This window comes from Dryobates pubescens, chromosome 15, assembly GCF_014839835.1.
Source record: "Dryobates pubescens isolate bDryPub1 chromosome 15, bDryPub1.pri, whole genome shotgun sequence".
In the NCBI taxonomy this organism is placed as follows: Eukaryota; Metazoa; Chordata; class Aves; order Piciformes; family Picidae; genus Dryobates; species Dryobates pubescens.
The window spans coordinates 4,932,165-4,951,891 of record NC_071626.1 but is presented as its reverse complement, the minus strand read 5'-3'; the positions used below and the strand labels follow the sequence as shown (position 1 = coordinate 4,951,891).

General features: G+C 49.1%; 1 protein-coding gene across 1 annotated transcript in view; it reads right to left on the bottom strand.

The window, feature by feature from the left end:
* Positions 1 to 19,727, bottom strand: part of UTP20 (UTP20 small subunit processome component) — a 75,956-nt gene that overhangs the window by 8,438 nt on the left and 47,791 nt on the right. The window contains exons 38-53 of the mRNA XM_054167650.1: positions 18,082 to 18,219; positions 15,832 to 15,971; positions 15,249 to 15,328; positions 14,168 to 14,457; positions 13,580 to 13,719; positions 12,371 to 12,527; positions 11,506 to 11,604; positions 10,208 to 10,375; positions 9,418 to 9,584; positions 8,532 to 8,673; positions 8,152 to 8,268; positions 6,430 to 6,600; positions 4,420 to 4,548; positions 3,103 to 3,213; positions 2,085 to 2,164; positions 1,364 to 1,433 (exon numbers count right to left, since the gene is read on the bottom strand). Coding sequence (XP_054023625.1) covers positions 1,364 to 1,433; positions 2,085 to 2,164; positions 3,103 to 3,213; positions 4,420 to 4,548; positions 6,430 to 6,600; positions 8,152 to 8,268; positions 8,532 to 8,673; positions 9,418 to 9,584; positions 10,208 to 10,375; positions 11,506 to 11,604; positions 12,371 to 12,527; positions 13,580 to 13,719; positions 14,168 to 14,457; positions 15,249 to 15,328; positions 15,832 to 15,971; positions 18,082 to 18,219 — 2,199 coding nt within the window. The remainder of the gene's footprint in view (positions 1 to 1,363; positions 1,434 to 2,084; positions 2,165 to 3,102; positions 3,214 to 4,419; positions 4,549 to 6,429; positions 6,601 to 8,151; positions 8,269 to 8,531; positions 8,674 to 9,417; positions 9,585 to 10,207; positions 10,376 to 11,505; positions 11,605 to 12,370; positions 12,528 to 13,579; positions 13,720 to 14,167; positions 14,458 to 15,248; positions 15,329 to 15,831; positions 15,972 to 18,081; positions 18,220 to 19,727) is intronic.

Sequence of the window (19,727 nt, the reverse complement as noted above, 5' to 3'; positions counted from 1 at the left end):
AGGAGATACTAAATGTAATCAGGCAGTGGTGAAGCACAGCTTACTGTGCAGAAAGCCTCTTCCTTCCTCCAGATTCTCGCTTGATTGCACTTCTCTGTGTCTCCTGAATGCTCAGTCCAGCCCCAGCTGCAGACCTTCAAGGCAGCTTAGCATTTTGTGTGTGTTATCCTGCACAGATGCAGGATTACTTCTTAGCTCTCATTTTGATCCACTCCACTGACTCCCATCAGGCCAGCAAAACAGCTCTGGGATGTCACAGACCAGTTACAGAATCACAGCATCAAGCAGGTTGGAAGAGACCTCCAAGATCATCAGTGGCTCTCACGAATGTCATCACAAAACTCTAGCCACCACTTTCTACTCATGCCCCGTTCCCTCAGCTGCTTGTATCTCTTCCTGGCAGAAATCACTATCAAGTTCATCCAAACTCCAGCTGACAGAGCTTTATTTCACTTGCAGACTGGGCACATTAGATAAAGAAGTACTGCAGGCCTTCCAGCTGTCACTTCTCTTGCAGAGAGGGACCTGGGGGGACTGGTCGATGGTAGGCTGAACATGAGCCTGCAGTGTGCCCAGGCAGCCAAGAGGGCCAATGGCATCCTGGCCTGCATCAGGAACAGTGTGGCCAGCAGGAGCAGGGAGGTCATTCTGCCCTGTACACTGCACTGGTTAGGCCACACCTGGAGTCCTGTGTCCAGCTCTGGGCCCCTCAGTTTGGGAAAGATGTTGAGTTGCTGCAACATGTCCAGAGAAGGGCAACAAAACTGGGGAGGGGTTTGGAGCACAGCCCTGTGAGGAGAGGCTGAGGGAGCTGGGGTTGCTTAGCCTGGAGAAGAGGAGGCTCAGGGGAGACCTTCTTGCTGTCTACAGCTCCCTGAAGGGAGGTTGTAGCCAGGTGGGGGTTGGTCTCTTCTCCCAGGCAACCAGCACCAGAACAAGAGGACACAGTCTCAAGCTGCCCCAGGGGAGGTTTAGGCTGGAGGTTAGGAAGAAATTCTACAGAGAGAGAGAGATTGGCCATTGGAATGGGCTGCCCAGGGAGGTGGTGGAGTCACCATCACTGGAGGTGTTTAGCAGGAGACTGGATGGGGTGCTCGGTGCCAGGGTTTAGTTGATTAGGTGGTGTTGGGTGATAGGTTGGACTCAATGATCTCAGAGGTCTCTTCCAACCTGGTCTGGTCTGGTGTAGTCTAGTCTAGTCTATTCTGGAGCAAAGCCAGGTTCTTTGGAGATAAGTGAATGTTCTGCTCAGGGTAAGAGTTAACAGGAACCACCAAGTCCTTCCAAAACAAACTGCTCTGAAAACTGTTAGTGCAAGCTGCAGCAACTCCTTGATGCTTGAGCACCATGGGGAGCTTCTTACCTGTGGGAAGGTGTCAAGGAGGTACACAATCATCTCCAGTGCAGATTCTCTTCCAGTCTCATACTCGTACCTGTGAGGAAACGACTCACAGTTAGGGCTGGGTTAATACTCTGCAAAGCAGCTGCTAATGACCTGCTAACGACCTGCCAGGGATCTTTCCACAACAGCTACCAGGCTTGGTCTGATACCTAGGAGAAGAGAAGCAACTGGCTCATCAGCTCCAGCTCCCTGAGAACAGGCAGAGAGGGACAGGCAAAAAAGGGTTCCAGCCAACTTGAGCTAACACAGCACTTGTGCTGTGGTGCTGGGGAACACAGTCAGTTACTGTCACCTTCAGCAGGGGAGAAGTCATGCTCAGAAGGAGCTTTCAGGCACACTGAACTGCAGTTCATCTCAACTGTGCCTGCAACTGCAGCTGAGACCATTGCAATGGACACCACTCTATCCTGCCTGGATTTTCCAGTTCACCTGGTTAACCACTAAGCAAACAGCAGCTTTGCTTCCAAAGAGGTAAAGAACAATAAACCAGCTGTGAAATAGGGAAGGGCAAAAGGATTTGCTTTTCCTCTGATATGGTGTTTTGGATGTAAGACTCTCAAGACTTCAGCCACAGCCTCTGCTCCTCATGAGCAGCCCTTTGGCACACAATGTGGACACTAAAGTCATTCCTCAGCAGCAAGGTCCTGCTCTGACAGAGATGTAACCAGGAACATAAACTCACTCCAGCTGGGCAAGTAGAAAATCCAAATTGGGCTTCAGCTTGTCCCCAAGGGGGTAGTCCAGGATATACTTTAAGTAAATCTGGGGGGAAAAGGAAGACAACAACAGAAGGAGTCACAAGGAGCACTCAGGAAAGCTTGTAAAAAGGTTATGAAGAAAATTCAGTGATGGAGCAGCAAGCTTAAGAGAATCATCCCTTTCATCCCCTTCCTGCTATACAAGGGGCCAACAATTGCTCTCAAGCTCCATGCCCAGGACATTATCTGCAGGCATTTGACAACTTCAGAGTGTTTCTGTGATTTGTGCAGGCTCCTGTTAAAAGATTTTGGATCCTTCCACATTCACCCTGTAGCTATGGAAATGCACTGTTGGGTTATGCACAGCTCCTGCTGCATCTGCATCCCAGTGCTTGAAATGAAGCAGCCAGTTCTAGGCTGGATGTTAGGAAGAAGCTCTTCACAGAAAGAGAGATTGGCCATTGGAATGTGCTGCCCAGGGAGGTGGTGGAGTCACCATCACTGGAGGTGTTTAGGAAGAGACTGGATGGGGTGCTTGGTGCCATGGTTTAGTTGATCAGATGGTGTTGGGTGATAGGTTGGACTCGATGATCTCAAAGGTCTCTTCCAACCTGCTTAATTCTATTCTATTCTGCCTTTTGGTTGCTTCTAGCTTGGAAAGGAGGAGGAAGTAGTGGGAAGTTGTGGAATCCTCTGCTATGATTCAGGAAAGGGCAAGGCTCTCAATAACCTAGGCCTAAAAGCCTCCAGAGGAGGGAAATGTGTCACTGCTGCCAAGCAGCTCTCTGGAGGTGCCCCAGGGCAAGCAGTCTGCTGTGCACCAGTCCCATGAACCAAAGCCAGCCAGGTAACAAAGGCAACAAGGATTAGCAAGATGGGGAAATGGGGCTAGGGGCTCAGCTGGGCTAAGGCACATGTCTGTGAGATCTGGGATAGCTACACTAAGCCCTCTAGCCTGTTAGACAGCAGTAAGACAGAGAAGAGACTTCTCATTCCACCAACCTGCCTGCACTGGACTCGCACTGGCTCGCTCTGACCTGTGATGGCCAGCTGGGCAACCTTCTGCAGCACATCATCAATTTCAGGGACCATCAGCTTCCTGGAGAGAATAGCCTACAAATGTGAAAGCACAGCTGGAGTCACACCAATTTGTTTGCACAGTGTGAGGTGTAGTAGTACCATAAGCTGGGGACTCCACTGATCTCAGCTGGTACACTGATGTTGCCTTTCACATCTTCAAACACAGCCAGAGCCACTTTAGGAAGACACAGAAAACTGACAGACAAAAAAAACCTGCACCCCCCAAACCCCAAACCCGCCCAAAAAAACCCCAAACCACCAAAAAAACCTCCAAACACCTAAACCAAAAAGCAAATCAAAACCAACCAGCCACAAAACCCCCAGCAGGGTGGCTTACAAATATCTGCTTCTAATGACCAGGGATGTCAATTCTTTAACAGAAACACCCTCAGATCCAAGTACCTCAGATCCTCATGTGCATGAAACAGCCTCTCACACAATTTAAAGAGCAAGTACAAGTCCCACAGAATAGCTTTGTTGCTTCACTCTCCCCCAGCAGAGCTGATGTGGTACAGCCTTTCATCAGGAGGTTAGGAGGTGATCTGCTAGAGGGCAGCCCTGTGGAGAAGGACCTGGGAGTCCTGGTGGATACCAACTCATCCATGGGATAGCAATGTGTCCTGGTGACCAAGAAGGCAAATGGGATCCTTGGGTGCATTAAGAAGAGTGTGTCCAGCAGATCCAGGGAGGTTCTCCTGCCTCTCCACTCTGCCCTGGTGAGACCATATCTGGAGTATTGCATCCAGTTCTGGGCTCCCTGGTTCAAAAGGGATGGAGATCTACCTGAGAGAGTCCAATGAAGGGCTACAAGGATGACTAAGGGACTGGATCACTGCCTTATGAGGAGAGGCTGAGAGCCTTGGGGCTTTTTATTCTAGAGAAGACTGAGAGGGGATTTAAGAAATGTCTACAAATCTCTGAGGGCTGGGGGTCAAGAGGGAGGGACAGGCTCTGCTCACTTGCACCCTGGGATAGGACAAGGGGCATTGGATATGAACCACAGCACAGGAGGTTCCACCTGAAAATGAGGAGGAACTTCTTCACTGTGAGGGTCACAGAGCACTGGACCAGGCTCCCCAGAGAGGTTGTGGAGTCTCCTTCTTCTGGGGACTTTCCAGACCCCTCTGGATGCATTCCTGGTCCTCCTCTGGCAGGGGGGTTGGACCTGATGATCTCCGGAGGTCCCTTCCAACCCCTCGCATCCGGCGATCCTGTGACACCCCTGCTGCACACAAGTACCTTGAGGAGGCCAAAGGCAGTGGCCTGGCGTGATGAATCATAGATGTCTTCTTCAGCAAAGCCCAGCAGCACCTGCAGCTGCTTGCTTGTTATCTGACTCTTCACATTCTTCACCAGGATCGTTACACACTGCAAGACCAAACGGCTCACCATCAGGAGCGCCTCTGGGGGGCTGAAGTTTCCCCCCAGAGTTAACTTTTAAGCCAGACCACCTCAGCTAGAAGCACATGAAGCTGCATTCACAAGCAAAACCTACACTCCACAATGGAATGCAGTGAATCTGTACAACATCTCCAGGATTTACAGTATTATACAGATATTTACAGTTAGCAAACACCACGAGAACCCTCCTGGTCGGAAAGGCCAGGGAAGCTGCTCCACTGCACACACCCCCCAGCCCCAACCCTCCCTGTACCAAAAGAGAGAGAGGAGTTGAGAGAAAAGCAGTGTTAGGCTTATCTCAAGGCCAGCCAGAAGCAGTAACAGCCAGGATCAGCAAAGAACAGAAGAGGGATGGGAATGGAAGTGAAATGGGAAGCATTGGTATGGTACAGCTTCTCTTAGCCCAGACATTCATCCAATGCATTTGTCCAGAATCATCTTTTGTTTCCCTTTTTACTCCCAATAGTGACTTAGTTATATTTGTCTACTTTCCTGCTTGAAATCTGCAGCTAGATTCTGCCCCTGTGCTCAGCACTGGTTAGGCCACACCTGGAGTACTGTGCCCAGTTCTGGGCCCCTCAGTTTAGGAAAGATGTTGAGATGCTGGAAGGTGTCCAGAGAAGGGCAACAAAGCTGGGGAGGGGTTTGGAGCACAGCCCTGTGAGGAGAGGCTGAGGGAGCTGGGGTTGCTTAGCCTGGAGAAGAGGAGGCTCAGAGGAGACCTTACTGCTCTCTACAACTCCCTGCAGGGAGGTTGTAGCCAGGTGGGGGTTGGTCTCTTCTCCCAGGCAACCAGCACCAGAACAAGAGGACACAGTCTCAGGCTGTGCCAGGGGAGGTTTAGGCTGGATGTTAGGAAGACATTCTTCCCAGAAAGAGAGATTGGCCATTGGAATGTGCTGCCCAGGGAGGTGGTGGAGTCACCATGACTGGAGGTGTTTAAGAAGAGCCTGGATGAGGCACTTGGTGCCATGGTTTAGTTGATGAGATGGTGTTGGGTGATAGGTTGGACTTGACGATCTCTGTGGTCTTTTCTAGCCTGGTCAATTCAATTCAATTCAATTCAATTCAATTCAATTCACAATTTTAAAGGCATAGCCTAAACCCACCACAGTGCCAGAAAACCCAAACCCACACCCAGGTCTGACTCTCTTTATGGCACTCAGGTTTGGAAAGACAAAGCACTGCTCTGGAACGTGCAAGCTCCCACTGCTCTCATCACATTTTGCTTTCAGCTGGCAGCTTTGAGGCAAAAACTGAACATCAGCAAATATACAAATTGAGACTAGGCCTTGAAGCAAGTGGGGGTGCTCACAACCATGAATTCACTGTGATGCAGGAACACAGCCAGGAAGAGGGAAAAGTCCTTCCAGCACTGGCACACAGCATGACTGACTCCAACTTTCCCTTATAGTCATGAAGTTGTAATTCAGTCAGCAACACATCTGGAAGACCTCTACAGGAAGACACTGCACACTATAATTATTACTACTGTTAATTGTCCTTTTCTCCTGTCCCACTTCAGCTGGCAGGGTTTACTCCAAGGAATCTTGTTGAGAGGAAGCTACTGAAGTGAAAAACTGATGCCTCTCAAAAGAGGAAAGCAAGATGGCAAATAGGCATCTACAGAAGCACTTCTTTGGGTTCAGATTCAAGCTCTGCATTTTGGGAGGGTAACTTTCTCTAAGTTTGAGCTTGGGGAAGAATCAGCAAGGCCAAATTTCCCTTGCTGCCTTCTCCAAACTATCTTCTCCAAGGACAGCTGCAGGAAGGATCAGCAGTTGGATGAATCTCATGCCACAAAGTTTAATCCTACAGCAGAAAAGAGCAGAGCTGGGTCTGACTCACCTTGAAACAGCTCACAACCAGGTGGAAATTCTGGCCTTTGGCTATTCCTGTCTTGGCAAATTCTTTCAGCAAGAGGAAAAGCTGCTTGATCAGTGACTCCAGGTTTGTACTGACAGAAGGCAATGGGAACTTCAAGATCCACACCAAGCACTGCAGAGCACCAGTTATCACCTGCAGGGACGAGCCAAAGGACAGCACATGGATGCAGTGACACAGAGAGAACACTTTTCTCACAGTCAGGCTATGTGCAGCTGGTAAAAGGCAGTGAGCTAACAGAATCAACCTCTTTCAAACCATTCTAATGGAACACAAAGAGTTTCTCTAAACTCTAAAACCACTACCTGCCACTCCCTCATTTTCTGTCTTTGATTTTACTGGGTACAGACATGGACAAAATGTTGATTCAGCAGATGGCAGGAAATCTTTCTGAAGCAGAGGTGCCTTGCAGGCATGGAAGCTGCTCTGCCAAAAGCCCAGCTCACCTGAAAGCCCTACTCCAGGTACCTGACAGTTTATGAAGCATGCTTTCCATTGCTGGGAAACTCAGGGTTTAACATATTCCCTCCTAGGCTCACTCAAACCCAAAGCTGCCCCAAAAAAGAGGCTGCCTATGGTGCTAGGAATAAAGACATTCCAGTTGGATCAAAAGAAACAACAGTTGTGACAACACTGCTCCCATTCACAGGACCTCATGAACCTCCTCACAGATAGAAGTCCGTCAAGTCAGAGAATCATAGAATGCTTTCAGTTGGAAGGATCTGGACATACTGGAACATGTCCAAAGAAGGGCCATGAGGATGAACAGAGGGATGGAGCTGCTCTGCTATGAGGACAGACTGAGACAGTTGGGGCTGTACAGTCTGGAGAAGAGAAGGCTCCCAGGAGACCTAATTGTGGCCTTCCAGTATCTGAAGGGGGCTGCAGGAAAGCTGGGGAGAGACTTTTTAGGGTGTCAGGGAGTGATAGGACTGGGGGGAATGGAGCAAAACTAGAAATGGGGAGATTCTGACTGGATGTTAGGAAGAAGTTCTTCCCCATGAGGGTGGTGAGACTCTGGCACAGGTTGCCCAGGGAGGTGGTGGAAGCCTCATCCCTGGAGGTTTTGAAGGCCAGGCTGGATGTGGCTCTGAGAAACTTGATCTAGAGTGATGAGTCCCTGCCCATGGCAGGGGGGTTGGAACTAGCTGATGCTTGAGGTCCCTTCCAACCCTAACAATTCCATGATTCTATCTCAGAACCCTGACCAAACAGCCCATGAGTGTTTCCAGGGACTGGGCATCCACCACCTCTCTGGGCAACCTGTTTCAGTGTTTCACCACTTCCTTACATCTAGTCTAAATCTACACTCCTTTAGTTTCAAACCATCACCCCCTGTCCTATTGCAACAGGCTCTGCTAAAAAAAATACTGTCCCTATCTTTCTTATAGGGCCTCTAAGTGCTGAGAGGCTGCTGCAAGGTCTTCCCAAGCCCTGTATGAACATAGTCCAGGAGAATCTTCCATACTTGAGCTCTAAGGGCAGAGCATTCAGTCCTCCATCAGCTACAATCTTTCCTCCCCTTTGGGATAACATGTCCTCAAATAACATAATCTGCACACCTACAAAACTGGGGTTGGAACCCGGGCAGCTTTCTCTTGGACATCAACTGCAGGCTGACATTTGTGGGCAGGACTTCTCTTAGCAGAACAGATAGAAGAGAGAGATTCTAGCTCAGAACTGTACCTTGACATCCATAGATTTCAGGCAGTCTATAAGCAGCTGAACAAAAGGGTCCAACATTTCCAAAGCATGCTCCTCAGAAGAATTTACTTTGGACCTCTTCAGGCTCATGTGCAGCAACTGGCATAGAAAACAGAGGACACACATCTCCAAGTCAGGCTGGGACTCAGGCAAGTCAAGCCAAGCCCCACCTCATTTCAGTTTATAGGAGAATTTATGATGCATGCCAAACATCTGCAACAGGTTGAGCACTATTCACCTCTCTCTCAGAGGCACCACTGGAGCCCTTCCCTGGGGAAGGGAGGCACCAAAGGAGTCCTTTCTTTGGAACACTCTAAACGCACATTTGGACTGCAAACCTTTGTGTCTGAGGAGATCCTTACCCGGAGCCCTGAATCCACCAAGATGTAAGTGTTGGTCCTGCTGCTGACACGTGCTTTCTGCCCTCCTCTGGTGGGAGTGGGCTGCAGCAGCAGGCAGCTCTCTGGTTGCAGTCGAGGATCTGGAGGAGGGGCAACTTTCTTCCTGAAAAGCAGTGCAGGGCAACAGAGAACATTCAGATTTCAACTCTCTCCCCAACAAGCTTGCAGCTGGGAGTAAAGAGAGCTGGACTGTGCTCAGCTGCAAGGATACTGAGACACTTGAACAAGTCCAGAGAAGGGCAACGAGGCTGGGGAGATGTCTTGAGCACAAGCCCTAGAAGGAGAGGCTGAGGGAGCTGGGGTTGCTTAGCCTGGAGAAGAGCATGCTCAGGGGAGACCTTATTGCTCTCTACAACTACCTGAAGGGAGGTTGCAGCCAGGTGGGGGTTGGTCTCTTCTCCCAGGCAACCAGCACCAGAACAAGAAGACACAGTCTCAAGCTGTGCCAGGGGAAGTTTAGGCTGGAGGTGAGGAGAAAGTTCTTCCCAGAAGGAGTTATTTGCCATTGGAATGTGCTGCCCAGGGAGGTGGTGGAGTCACCATCCCTGGAGGTGTTCAAGAGGGGATTGGATGTGGCACTTGAAGCCATGGTTTAGTTAGTCATGAGGTGCTGGGTGATAGGTTGGGCTTGATGATCTCTGAGGTCTTTTCCAACCTTATTGATTCTATGATCAAGAGACAGCACACAGTTCCTCTTGTTCCTGACCCCATGAAAACATCCAAGACCCCAAACCTCTGCTACAGCAGTTTGGAGCTTCCCCTAAACGTTGCCCCTTGTCCCTTCATCCAAACACCCAAGTGCATACACCAGCATGACAGACCATCTGGATAACATCCTGGAACTCACTTGGCCTTCTCAGTGAGCAGAGGCAAGTTTTCACTGATGAGACCATGACTGAGGAGGAGGAGGGATTCTGCATTCATGTCTGAGTTGAAGATCAGCCCTGCCATGATGTGACGCAGGGCCTCATGCACCTTCCGGACTATCTTCAAGCTTGTGGTGGTCTCCAGAACCTGCAAAGGCACAACCACAAGAGTCAGGAGGGCAACATGAGGGCTACCTGTACCCAGACCATGTGAAAAGCCAGAGCAATTCCCATGCCCAGAAGTTCCCAGCTCTCTACATGAACAGCATTGCGTTGCCTTAGCTCTGCTAAGCATCGCTCCCTTTCTCCCTAGCCTCTTCTCAGCCTCCAGCCAGCTCACTCAGCACCAGGACACTCCAGAGGTCATGAGCAACCCAAGGCTCCATTTCTGCATGAGCTTGCACTCTACTCCAAAAAGCCTGCCCCTCTGACAAGGCATTAGTGCCTGTGGACAGACTCTGGATACATTCTGGCGACAACTCCCTCACGCACAAGTGATCAAACCACAGAGCAGCCTTGCAGCACTTTGGAGCTCCAGAGGAAACAAGAGAGGGAGAGGGCATGGAGAACTCCTAGTGGGATACTTATGCTAGTAGGGATTGCAAACTCCCCAGAACACCTGCATCCAAGTCTCATTTTATGAGCTGGGTGCACACTGCTTTCCAAGAGCAAAATGGGAAGCCAAAGCAGGATTATGTTGGCAGTTTCACAGTAGCCAGTCTGAATTGAGAGTGCTCAGAGCTAAGGAGGACTCTGGCTGACCTTTCTTACCTCTTTCAGTGGCAGAATAAGTTTCATCACCTGGCCCTTTCCTATGAACTTCCCAAGAATTTCATAGGAATCATAGCTCTTGTTCTTGCGTGCCTCCATGACCTTGGAGACGATCCCCTTCACCTCCTTCTCTTCAGCTATATTCCCAAACAACTCCTGGTTGAAAACCTATGGAAATTGGGGAAGAGAAATGACTGAGAGGAGCAGAAAAGCACAGCCAGATTCCCCCAGCAGTGGCAGGACACCACTATTTATACATATCCATGTCTATCTCACAGAAGCCCCCAGTGCCCTGGGTTTCCCACAAACCATTGCCTACTTTTCCTTTGCCAGCAAAAGCCACCCCAAGCTGAGCACATCAGATAAGGATGCTGCTCTCAAACCCCTCTGTGGTGTTGTGATACAAGGAGTGGGACTGCTGGGCTGAATGCAGGGCTTAGGATGCAGTCCCAGAGACACTTTGCTTACTCTACAAGGAGTCTGCTGATGACTCCATAGAAAACAGAATCCTAAAATGGCTTAGCTTGGAAGGGACCTTAGAGATGATCTACTCCAACCTCCCCATCAGGGCAGGGAAGGCTGCTCAAGCCATCATCCAGCCTGGCCTTGAACACCCCCAGGATGAGGCATCCACAACCTCCATGGGCAACCCATCCCAGTGTCTCATCACCCTTGTACTGAAGAGCTTCTTCCAAGATCCAGTCTAAATCAACCCTTCCTCAGCTTAAAACCATTCCCCTTTATCCTATTGCTGGACACCATTATAAAAAGTCCCTCTCCAGCCTTCCTGTAGGATCCTTTCAGATATTGGAAGGCAGCTAGAAGGTTCCCCCAGAGTCTTCTCTTCTCCATGCTGAACAACCCCAGCTCCTTCAGCCAATATTCACAGCAGAGGTTCTCCAGCCCTTGGATCATCTCTGAGGTCCTCCTCTGGACTTGCTCCACGAGCTCTGTATCCTTAGGATGATGGCTACACCACAACTGGACACAGTGGGATCCCACAGGAGCAGAGTGAAGGGGCAGAATCACCTCTCCTGCCCTGCTGGCCACACTCCTCTCAATGCAGCCCAGGACTGGATTTGCCTTTGGGCTGCATGAGCGCACTGCTGGCTCATGGTGAGCTTCTAATCAGCTAAGACACCAAAGCCTCTCTCTTCAGAGCTACTCTCAACCCATTATCTCCTTCCTTTGCAGTACTGTTTGCCACCAAGTCTGAGACAATCTATACAAAACCTCCTCCTGGATCCTGCCCCAGGCACTTTAGGATGCTCTTTGCTCCAATCTTGAACAATTTTTACCTCAATCAGAATATCTAAGCAGGGGTCCAAATCACCAGCACTGAGCCTGGAAGCAAGGCCCTTCAGTAACAGGTTCACAGTGAAAGTCAGCACATGGAGCTGGAGAAAAAGAGAAGGGATCATGTTTTCAAACTCCTGCACAGACCTCTTTAAGGACACTGGATGGGTTGAGTCCCACAGCAGAGACATAACAACTTACACACTACACTTGAGCTCTTATTATAGGAGAAATAATTAGAAGCAAAAAAGTCACTGGGAGGATGAGAAGCCATGCACTGGCAGCAAGGGAGAGGACCCCTGTCCCTCCACAGGAGGGCAGGAATCTCCTCTTGTTTCCCCAGCGCTCCCACCAGTGTTTTTAGGCTGTGCTTTTGCTGCTGTAGCAGCTATGAGCTCATGCTGCTCCACTGGGCTCATTTACATAGAAAACTAATCCTAACCCCAGCCCCTGTGCAGAGCCAAATGAACAGCTGGAGCCTCTGGCTGTGGAGCAAGGAAGCAGGACAATGCAATCTCTGTGGCAGCTCACCTCAGACAATGCTTGGTCCTAAAGACCTTACTGGAAAGACTTCCCACTAACCTTACTGGAGGCAGAAATTCAACCCTCACCTCCACACCTCAATAATTCACTGGGAAAACTGAGATGCTTTCTGCTCCTCTGCTTAGACTCTTTAAGTTCTTTGGGTACAGAGCCTCATTTGACACCTGGCATACCCCAGACTGATCTGGGCACCAGCAGCAGTATTTTAGGTGTGTTACCCCCAGCTATTCCAGCAAGACGAAATCAGTTCAGTTCAGGTTCTCCTCCTAACTCACTGAAACCCTGCAAACTGCAGAGAGCAGAAAAGGAGAACCCCAGGATTACCTGGTACCCATGGACAAGAGTGGACTGCATCTCTTTTAAGATGTACAGAAGGTAGTGCACTCCCAACACTTCCATGATTTTAGTGAGGGTGCTGCGGGCAATGTCGCGGATCTCCTGGAACCTGTTCCTCAGGAAGGTGCAGACTTTCAGCAGGATGCTGAAAACAGAAAGAGACAGCTGAAGCTCACCCCTGGACAGAGCAAACTGATTACCTTGCTAGCTATGGTGGCAGCTTCTGGAGGCTGCTTCACAACCAGAGCTATGCTCACAAGAAGTATTTATCGCCATGCACACACCTACTGGCCTTCAAGATGTTATATAACTGCCTGAAGGGAGGTTGTGGCCAGGAGGGGGTTGGTCTCTTCTCCCAGGCAACCACCACCAGAACAAGAGGACACAGACTCAGGCTGCACCAGGGGAAGTTTAGGCTGGAGGTGAGGAGAAAGTTCTTCACAGAAGGAGTTATTTGCCATTGGAGTGTGCTGCCCAGGGAGGTGGTGGAGTCACCATCCCTGGAGGTGTTCATAGAGGGATTGGATGTGGCACTTGGTGCCATGGTTTAGTTAGTCATGAGGTGTTGGCTGACAGGTTAGACTTGATGATCTTTGTGGTCTTTTCCAACCTTATTGATTCTATGCTTCTATATAGAATACAGAATTAACCAAGTTGGAAAAGACCTTCAGGATCATCAAGTCCAACCTATCCAATCAACTCAACCACGGCACTAAGTGCCACATCCAGTCTCTTAACCACCTCCAGTGATGGTGACTCCACCACCTCCCTAGGCAGCACATTCCAATGGCCAATCTCTCTTTCTGTGAAGAATCTCTTCCTAACATCCATGAGGGGAAAGTGGGCTGCACCTTGCTTCACAGCTCAGCTCTTGCTTAAGGGTTTACTATGCTCCTTTCAAACTTAGCTTTACACAAGTCCCCTGGGGACATGATTTAATGGCCATGGGGATTTTAGGTCGACCATTGGCCTGGATGATCTCAGAGGTCTTTTCCAACCAAAACAATTCTATGGTAAGTCAAATGCTGCCAGAAGGGAATGGCACTAGGAAAAGGAGTTCCCAAACAAAAGTATTTAAGGACTGTTAGGATGCTCCCCCCTTAGATTTAGCCTTGCACTTAACCAGAGCTTAAGAAAGGTGCCTGCAGTCATTCCCAGCACAATGCACAGCATTTAAGGAACAATGAAGGGCTTTACCTTGGCAGGTTGGCTTCCATCACTTCCTGGGGAAGACACTGCATCATCCTAACCATTGCAAAAGCCAATGGAATGCGAACTACCTCATCATCATTCACAACGTTGGATTTCACAAGCTTGTGTTCCTCATCTCTTTTAACCTTTGTAAGAATAGAACAGACACAATACACTTTCAATATACATCAAGAAATTCTGCTTTTCCTCATCCAAGTCCTAGAAGAGGCCCCAAAGCCAAGCTGTTATCCTCTGCTGGCTACAAGGCAAAGCCCAGACAGCTAAAGGACAGGTGAGATGAATCCCCGTGTTTTAAACACAAAAGCTAAGCTGGGTGCTAGCAAGTGGCTGAGAACTTTCCAACAGGCTGCACAAGGGGAATTGTTTCACTTGGGTGGTTCAAGGCAGGTCTCAGCAGTGAAGCAGACACCAAACTCAGGCTGACCTGAGGGTCTGCCAGTAACCTCCATGAAAACACAAAGGGGATGAGGCCTCTTTCACGTGCTCTCTCTGCATTTTCCCTGGCTCTGAAGTAGCACCCCAACCTTTCCAGCAGCAGCACAGCCCTGCAAATCACCAATGCCAACTGCTCACCTTTGCAACAATACACCTGTGCAGCTTAGGCAGGATGTTGACTGTAACTGTGTCCTGAATGTGCTTGATCAGACACTCCAACTCCTCTTTATTTCGGGGTAAGAAAGAAACAGGTTTGGTCACTTCCTTAACATCCTCAGCTGTCTCAGCTGCTTGGTCAGGTGCTGCTGGCTCCTCAGGAAGATCCTTCTCTTTCTTTTCCTCAACCATTTCCTCTTCCCCTTCGCCCTGCTCCAGTTCCATAGCTTCTTCAGCCTCCACCACTGGCTCAAGGTCCATGGCAGCAGCTTCTGTCAAGGAACCATCACAAGCACAGCTACATACAGGAGGCCACAAAACCCAAACCCTGAAAAAGAGCCACTTGTGATGGCTTTGTTCTGGACCTACCATCAGTGACAGCAAACAACCAGTAAGCACCAGAGCTGTTTTACTGGGTTAAGAAGTTTTGGCATGCTAGTTTCAGGTAACAGCTTACAGCAAAGACTAAGTTACTTTTTGGCTGAACTCCACTGACAGCTTAGCAAAGGTCAGTGAACCTCAGAAAGCTGCCATTCACTTACATTTGAGAAGGCAGAAGGTATTGACAAAGAGCTGTGAGATGTCCTCCTCCTCCCTCAGAACACACCAAAAGCCACAATGGTGAAGAAGTCACAAAAGCATCACTTATTCCAATGAAATGGCAGTGGAAGCAAAGCAAGGACATACAGGACCCTGCTCAGGCTGCAGATAACCAGTAGTCAACATCAAAGACCAAAAACTTCAGCTGTGTCAGCAGCCATATGAGTGGGTGCAGACCCTGGAGAACTTCCTCAATGTGCATAAACCCAGCCCAAGCTGTTCTGACTTATGGAGGCCTTGGAGAGAGAAGTAATATGGAGATGATTCCATCTCTCCTCACTTTGTCAACACACAGAAGGATAGTCTGCATTGCTCCTGAGGAGGTGAGTCAAACCAGCTTCCAACATGCCCACTTTAAAAAGCTGGGAGTAGCTGGCCTCCAGAGTAAGAGACAACATTTTGATGAGTTGCACTTGGAGCAGTTAGGAGGTAGTGCTTCTACACTTAGGAACAGAAAGCTCACCTTGGTTGCCAAGGGTCACAAGCTGCTTTTCAAGTGTTTCATGGTCAAAGTGAAAGGCTTCCAGCACTGTCTCTAACAAGCTGCAGAAGGAAAACATGACAAGAGATCAGCCCTGTGCACAAGAAGGAGACTAGCACCACAGAAAAATCATAAAAGCACTCTTTAGAAAACTCCAGGCTCAGTGACACTGCAGCATGAGGAGCTTTATCCTGAAGTAACAACTCAGGAAACAAAGTTTGGTTGCTTTTCAGCTGGCTGCATTCTGTGACCTCACTCACTGCGAGACTTCCCAGGCAGCGGTGCTGGAGCAACGGAGCTGTCCCCGGAGGGACAGCCTGACAGAAGCAGAAGCTGCTAATGCTGGAATGCACTCAGTGAGGCAGTGTGAGAAGGTAATGATCTTACTTCTTCACAACTGCAGGCTGCAAAGCCATGCCCACTTTCCCTTGCCAAAGCCCACCTCTAATCAGCAATGCTGCATCACAGCGAAGAGGCTAAAACCCACAGGACGCCCCTTCAGCCACTGAATTCTGCCTTAGCAGTCTTTGGAGGAGCCTAGAGCAGCACTGCTCACAGTACCTACCTGACTCCCAGCTTTGGGCTGATCTGTCCTGTTTGCAGGACATGGATGAAGTGCTTCAAGTGGTACAAGTAGGCTGACCACGAGAGGTGCTGGCAGACAGCTCCAACAACTTCAACCGAGGCTGTGACCATATTTTCATGCTGCCCAAAAGACAGAAATTCAGGTGCTGTTAGCATTCAGGGTGAACATGTGTCTGAAGCTCCCTTTATTCCAAGCAACAAGAGCCAGAAGTGATGTCTGTCTAGTGGGGCTGCTTGGTATTCAGCTCTTTGGAGATCTTCTCCTGACCGCCAGGTAAACAAAGGAATAAACTCAAAACAACCACAGCACATCCCCAGACCTACTGCCTCCAAATACTTCTGCACATAGGTATTTCACTGTTCTCATGTGACTAAACCCATGGGCTCACTAAGCATCACAGAGCTGTTTCAGTTGGAAAAGACCTCTAAGATCATCGAGTCCAACCTTTGACTTAAGGCCACCATGGCCACTAAACCACGTCCCGAAGCGCTGTGTCCACACATTGCCTGGACACCTTCAGGGGTGGTGTGAAGAACTAAAACCAGTCCAGGTATCTGAACATGAGCCAGCAGTGTGTCCAGGTGGCCAAGAAGGCCAATGGTATCCTGGCCTGCATCAGAAATAGTGTGGCCAGCAGAAGCAGGGAAGGCATTCTGCCCCTGGACTCAGCACTGGTTAGGCCACACCTGGAGTCCTGTGTCCAGTTCTGGGCCCTTCAGTTTAAGGAGGATATTAAGAACAAGGCTGGGGAGAGGTCTCAAGCACAAGCCCTGTGAGGAGACCTTCAGGGTCTCAGGGGAGACCTTCTGGCTCTCTACAACTACCTGAAGGAGGCTGTAGCCAGGTGGGGGTTGGTCTCTTCTCCCAGGCAACCAGCACCAGAACAAGAGGACACAGTCTCAAGCTGTGCCAGGGAAATTTTAAGCTCGAGGTGAGGAGAAAGCTCTTTCCAGAAAGAGAGATTGGCCATTGGAATGTGCTGCCCAGGGAGGTGGTGGAGTCACCATCACTGGAGGTGCTCAAAAAGGGACTGGATGTGGCACCTGAAGCCATGGTTTAGTTAGTCATGACGTGCTGAGTGACAGGTTGGACTTGATGATCTCTGAGATCTTTTCCAACCTTACTGATTCTATGATCTAACCACAGGCACATGGCAGATTGTTGGGCTATGCTGATCAGACAGCAAAACACATCACTACCCCAGTTCTGAGCTGAAAGATAATGTATTTGTTCCTTCATCAAGGTTTCACTCAATGCAGTTTACCCCCTATTGGACAAAGGGGGATTGCAGTTGCTCTAGTGATGAGCACAGTCTGTGGCTGCTGGTGCTGTGTCCTGTGCCTATAGCTGTAATTGTTTCAGCTGCAGAAGAGCATTTCTGACAGGAAGTGAATGAGACCTTTGCTTGGTCTGATGTAAGCAGCTCTACTGTTCTCCTGAGGGTGTGCAGGGAGGTGCAGAAGGCTGAAGCCTCGTTTTCCCCAAGTCACAAGCAGGAAGCCTGTCCACACTGTCACCCCAAGTAATTTCATTGCAGGTACTTTCAATAACATGTCTGGCAAGTGACCAACAGAATGTCAGCCTTCAAACTTTAATTACAAAGCTGCTAATGATTTCACAGGAACCTGCAGCTCCCCCAAAGGAAAACAGCATTTACTCCCACCTCAATTTTACCAGGCACAGCCTGTGATCCCCACCACACAGTCTGGTGCCAAACAGGGAACAGGAAGGGAACAGTCTGGAGGTAGAGGGGAACAAAACCAAACCACAACACAAAACCAAACACCAGAAAAACCAAATATGATTACAAAAAACATACAAACAAATTTAGCCCCAAGTGAAAAAAACCACAAACAACAAACCAAACCCCAAGCCCCAAACAGTTAGGAGCTCCACCTTTGAGAATCAGGACAGGTTTAGCAGATGTAGAAATGGGCCCAGGCTGTATCTGCACAGCCCCAAGTGAAAAAAACCCCAAACCAAAACCAACCTTCAAGCCCCAAATAGTTGAGTTCCACCTCTGAGGAACAGAGCAAGCTTAGACAATACAGGATTTGGCCCAGACTGTATCTGCACCTTCCTTTTTTCTGCCACCTAAACAAGCACAGCACTCTTGTCTGAAAGGGGAGCACTCACTGCCAGCCTTTTACAGTGGTTAGTCTTTCAAGGAGAATAGCACACAAGACAGATGAAAATATCCAAGTGGATGCATTCCATTTGCAAGCCTACCTTAAGCATTTTGTCATCAAAAATGGCAGTAGTAGCATAAGGCATGATGTAGTTCTGCAGGGATTTAGAAGAGAGCAGAAGCTTTTTCTCAGTGAGCTGCTTAGCCAGTTTCCTCAGAGCTCGGGCCCTCCTGTGGATCTGAGCCAAACATGAGAGAGTGAGTGAGGGAGGGAGGTGCTGCTTGAGGCAACATACATGCAGCAGTTCTGAAAACACCTCTGTTATCAGTAATGACATAAGCCATAGGAATCACAGAATCAATAAGGCTGGAAAAGACCTCAGAGATCATCAAGTCCAAGCTGTCACCCAGCACCTCCTGACCAACTAAACCATGGCACCAAGTGCCACATCCAATCCCCTCTTGAACACCTCCAGGGATGGTGACTCCACCTCCTCCCTGGGCAGCACATCCCAATGGCAAATAACTCCTTCTGGGAAGAACTTTCTCCTCACATTGAACCTAAACCTCCCTTGGCATAGCTTGAGACTGTGTCCTCTTGTTCTGGTGCTGCTTGCCTGGGAGACCAACCCCCACCTGGCTACAACCTCCCTTGAGGTAGATGTAGAGAGCAATAAGGTCTCCCCTGAGCCTCCTCTTCTCCATGCTAAAGAACCCCAGCTCCCTCAGCCTCTCCTCATAGGGCCTGTGCTCCATGACCATATTAGGGTCATTTCCAAGGACTGGCCATGCTCTTTCCCTTCAATCTCTAGGCTTTCCCTAACCTTTTGCCTCAAGAAATATCTCTGCTCAATGGGATACTTCACTGTGAACTCACAAACATAAGCCTGTGCCATCTTCAGGTACCAAGCAAGGGAAATAATATACAAAAGATGAGAAGGACTGATAAAAGTATATGGAAAAAAATTAGACCCTACATGTCTAAATCACTGCAGATGTAGAAAGACTGATTGCATCTCTGCAAGCAGGAGAAACACTTGTGTTTCTACACTGCCAGAGAAACCAGGAGACCAGGTTTTGTGCAATGTTTGTGTTACAAAGATCTGGGAATGAAAATTACAGAATGGCCTGGCTGGAAAAGACCTTAAGATCATGGAGTCCACCCTAACATCTCCCTCTACACAACTGTTAGACCATGTCCCTAAGCACCTCATCCTAATGTCTTTTAAACACCTCCAGGTCTCTTCTCCGGGGTAGCCACCAACAGAACAAGAGAACACAGCCTCAAGCTGCACCAGGGGAGGTTTAGGCTGGATGTTAGGAAGAAATTCTTCATAGAAAGAGAAGTTGGCCATTGGAATGTGCTGCCCAGGGAGGTGGTGGAGTCACCATCACTGGAAGTGTTTAAGAAGAGACTGGATGAGGCACTTGGTGCTGTGGTTTAGTTGATTAGATGGTGTTGGGTGACAGGTTGGACTTGATGATCTCTGTGGTCTTTTCCAACCTGGTTAATCCAATCCTATCCTATCCTATCCTATCCTATCCTATCCTATCCTATCCTATCCTATCCTATCCTATCCCATCCCATCCCATCCCACCCTATCCTATTCTATCCAAAATGAAAGCAATTCTTTCAGATAAATAAGGACAAGGTAAAAACCAGTCATGAACCCAAGAAATGTCTGGACAGAATTGTGACTTGATTGCCAGTCCCCCACGTGTGATGCCCACATCCCTGCTCGGTTAA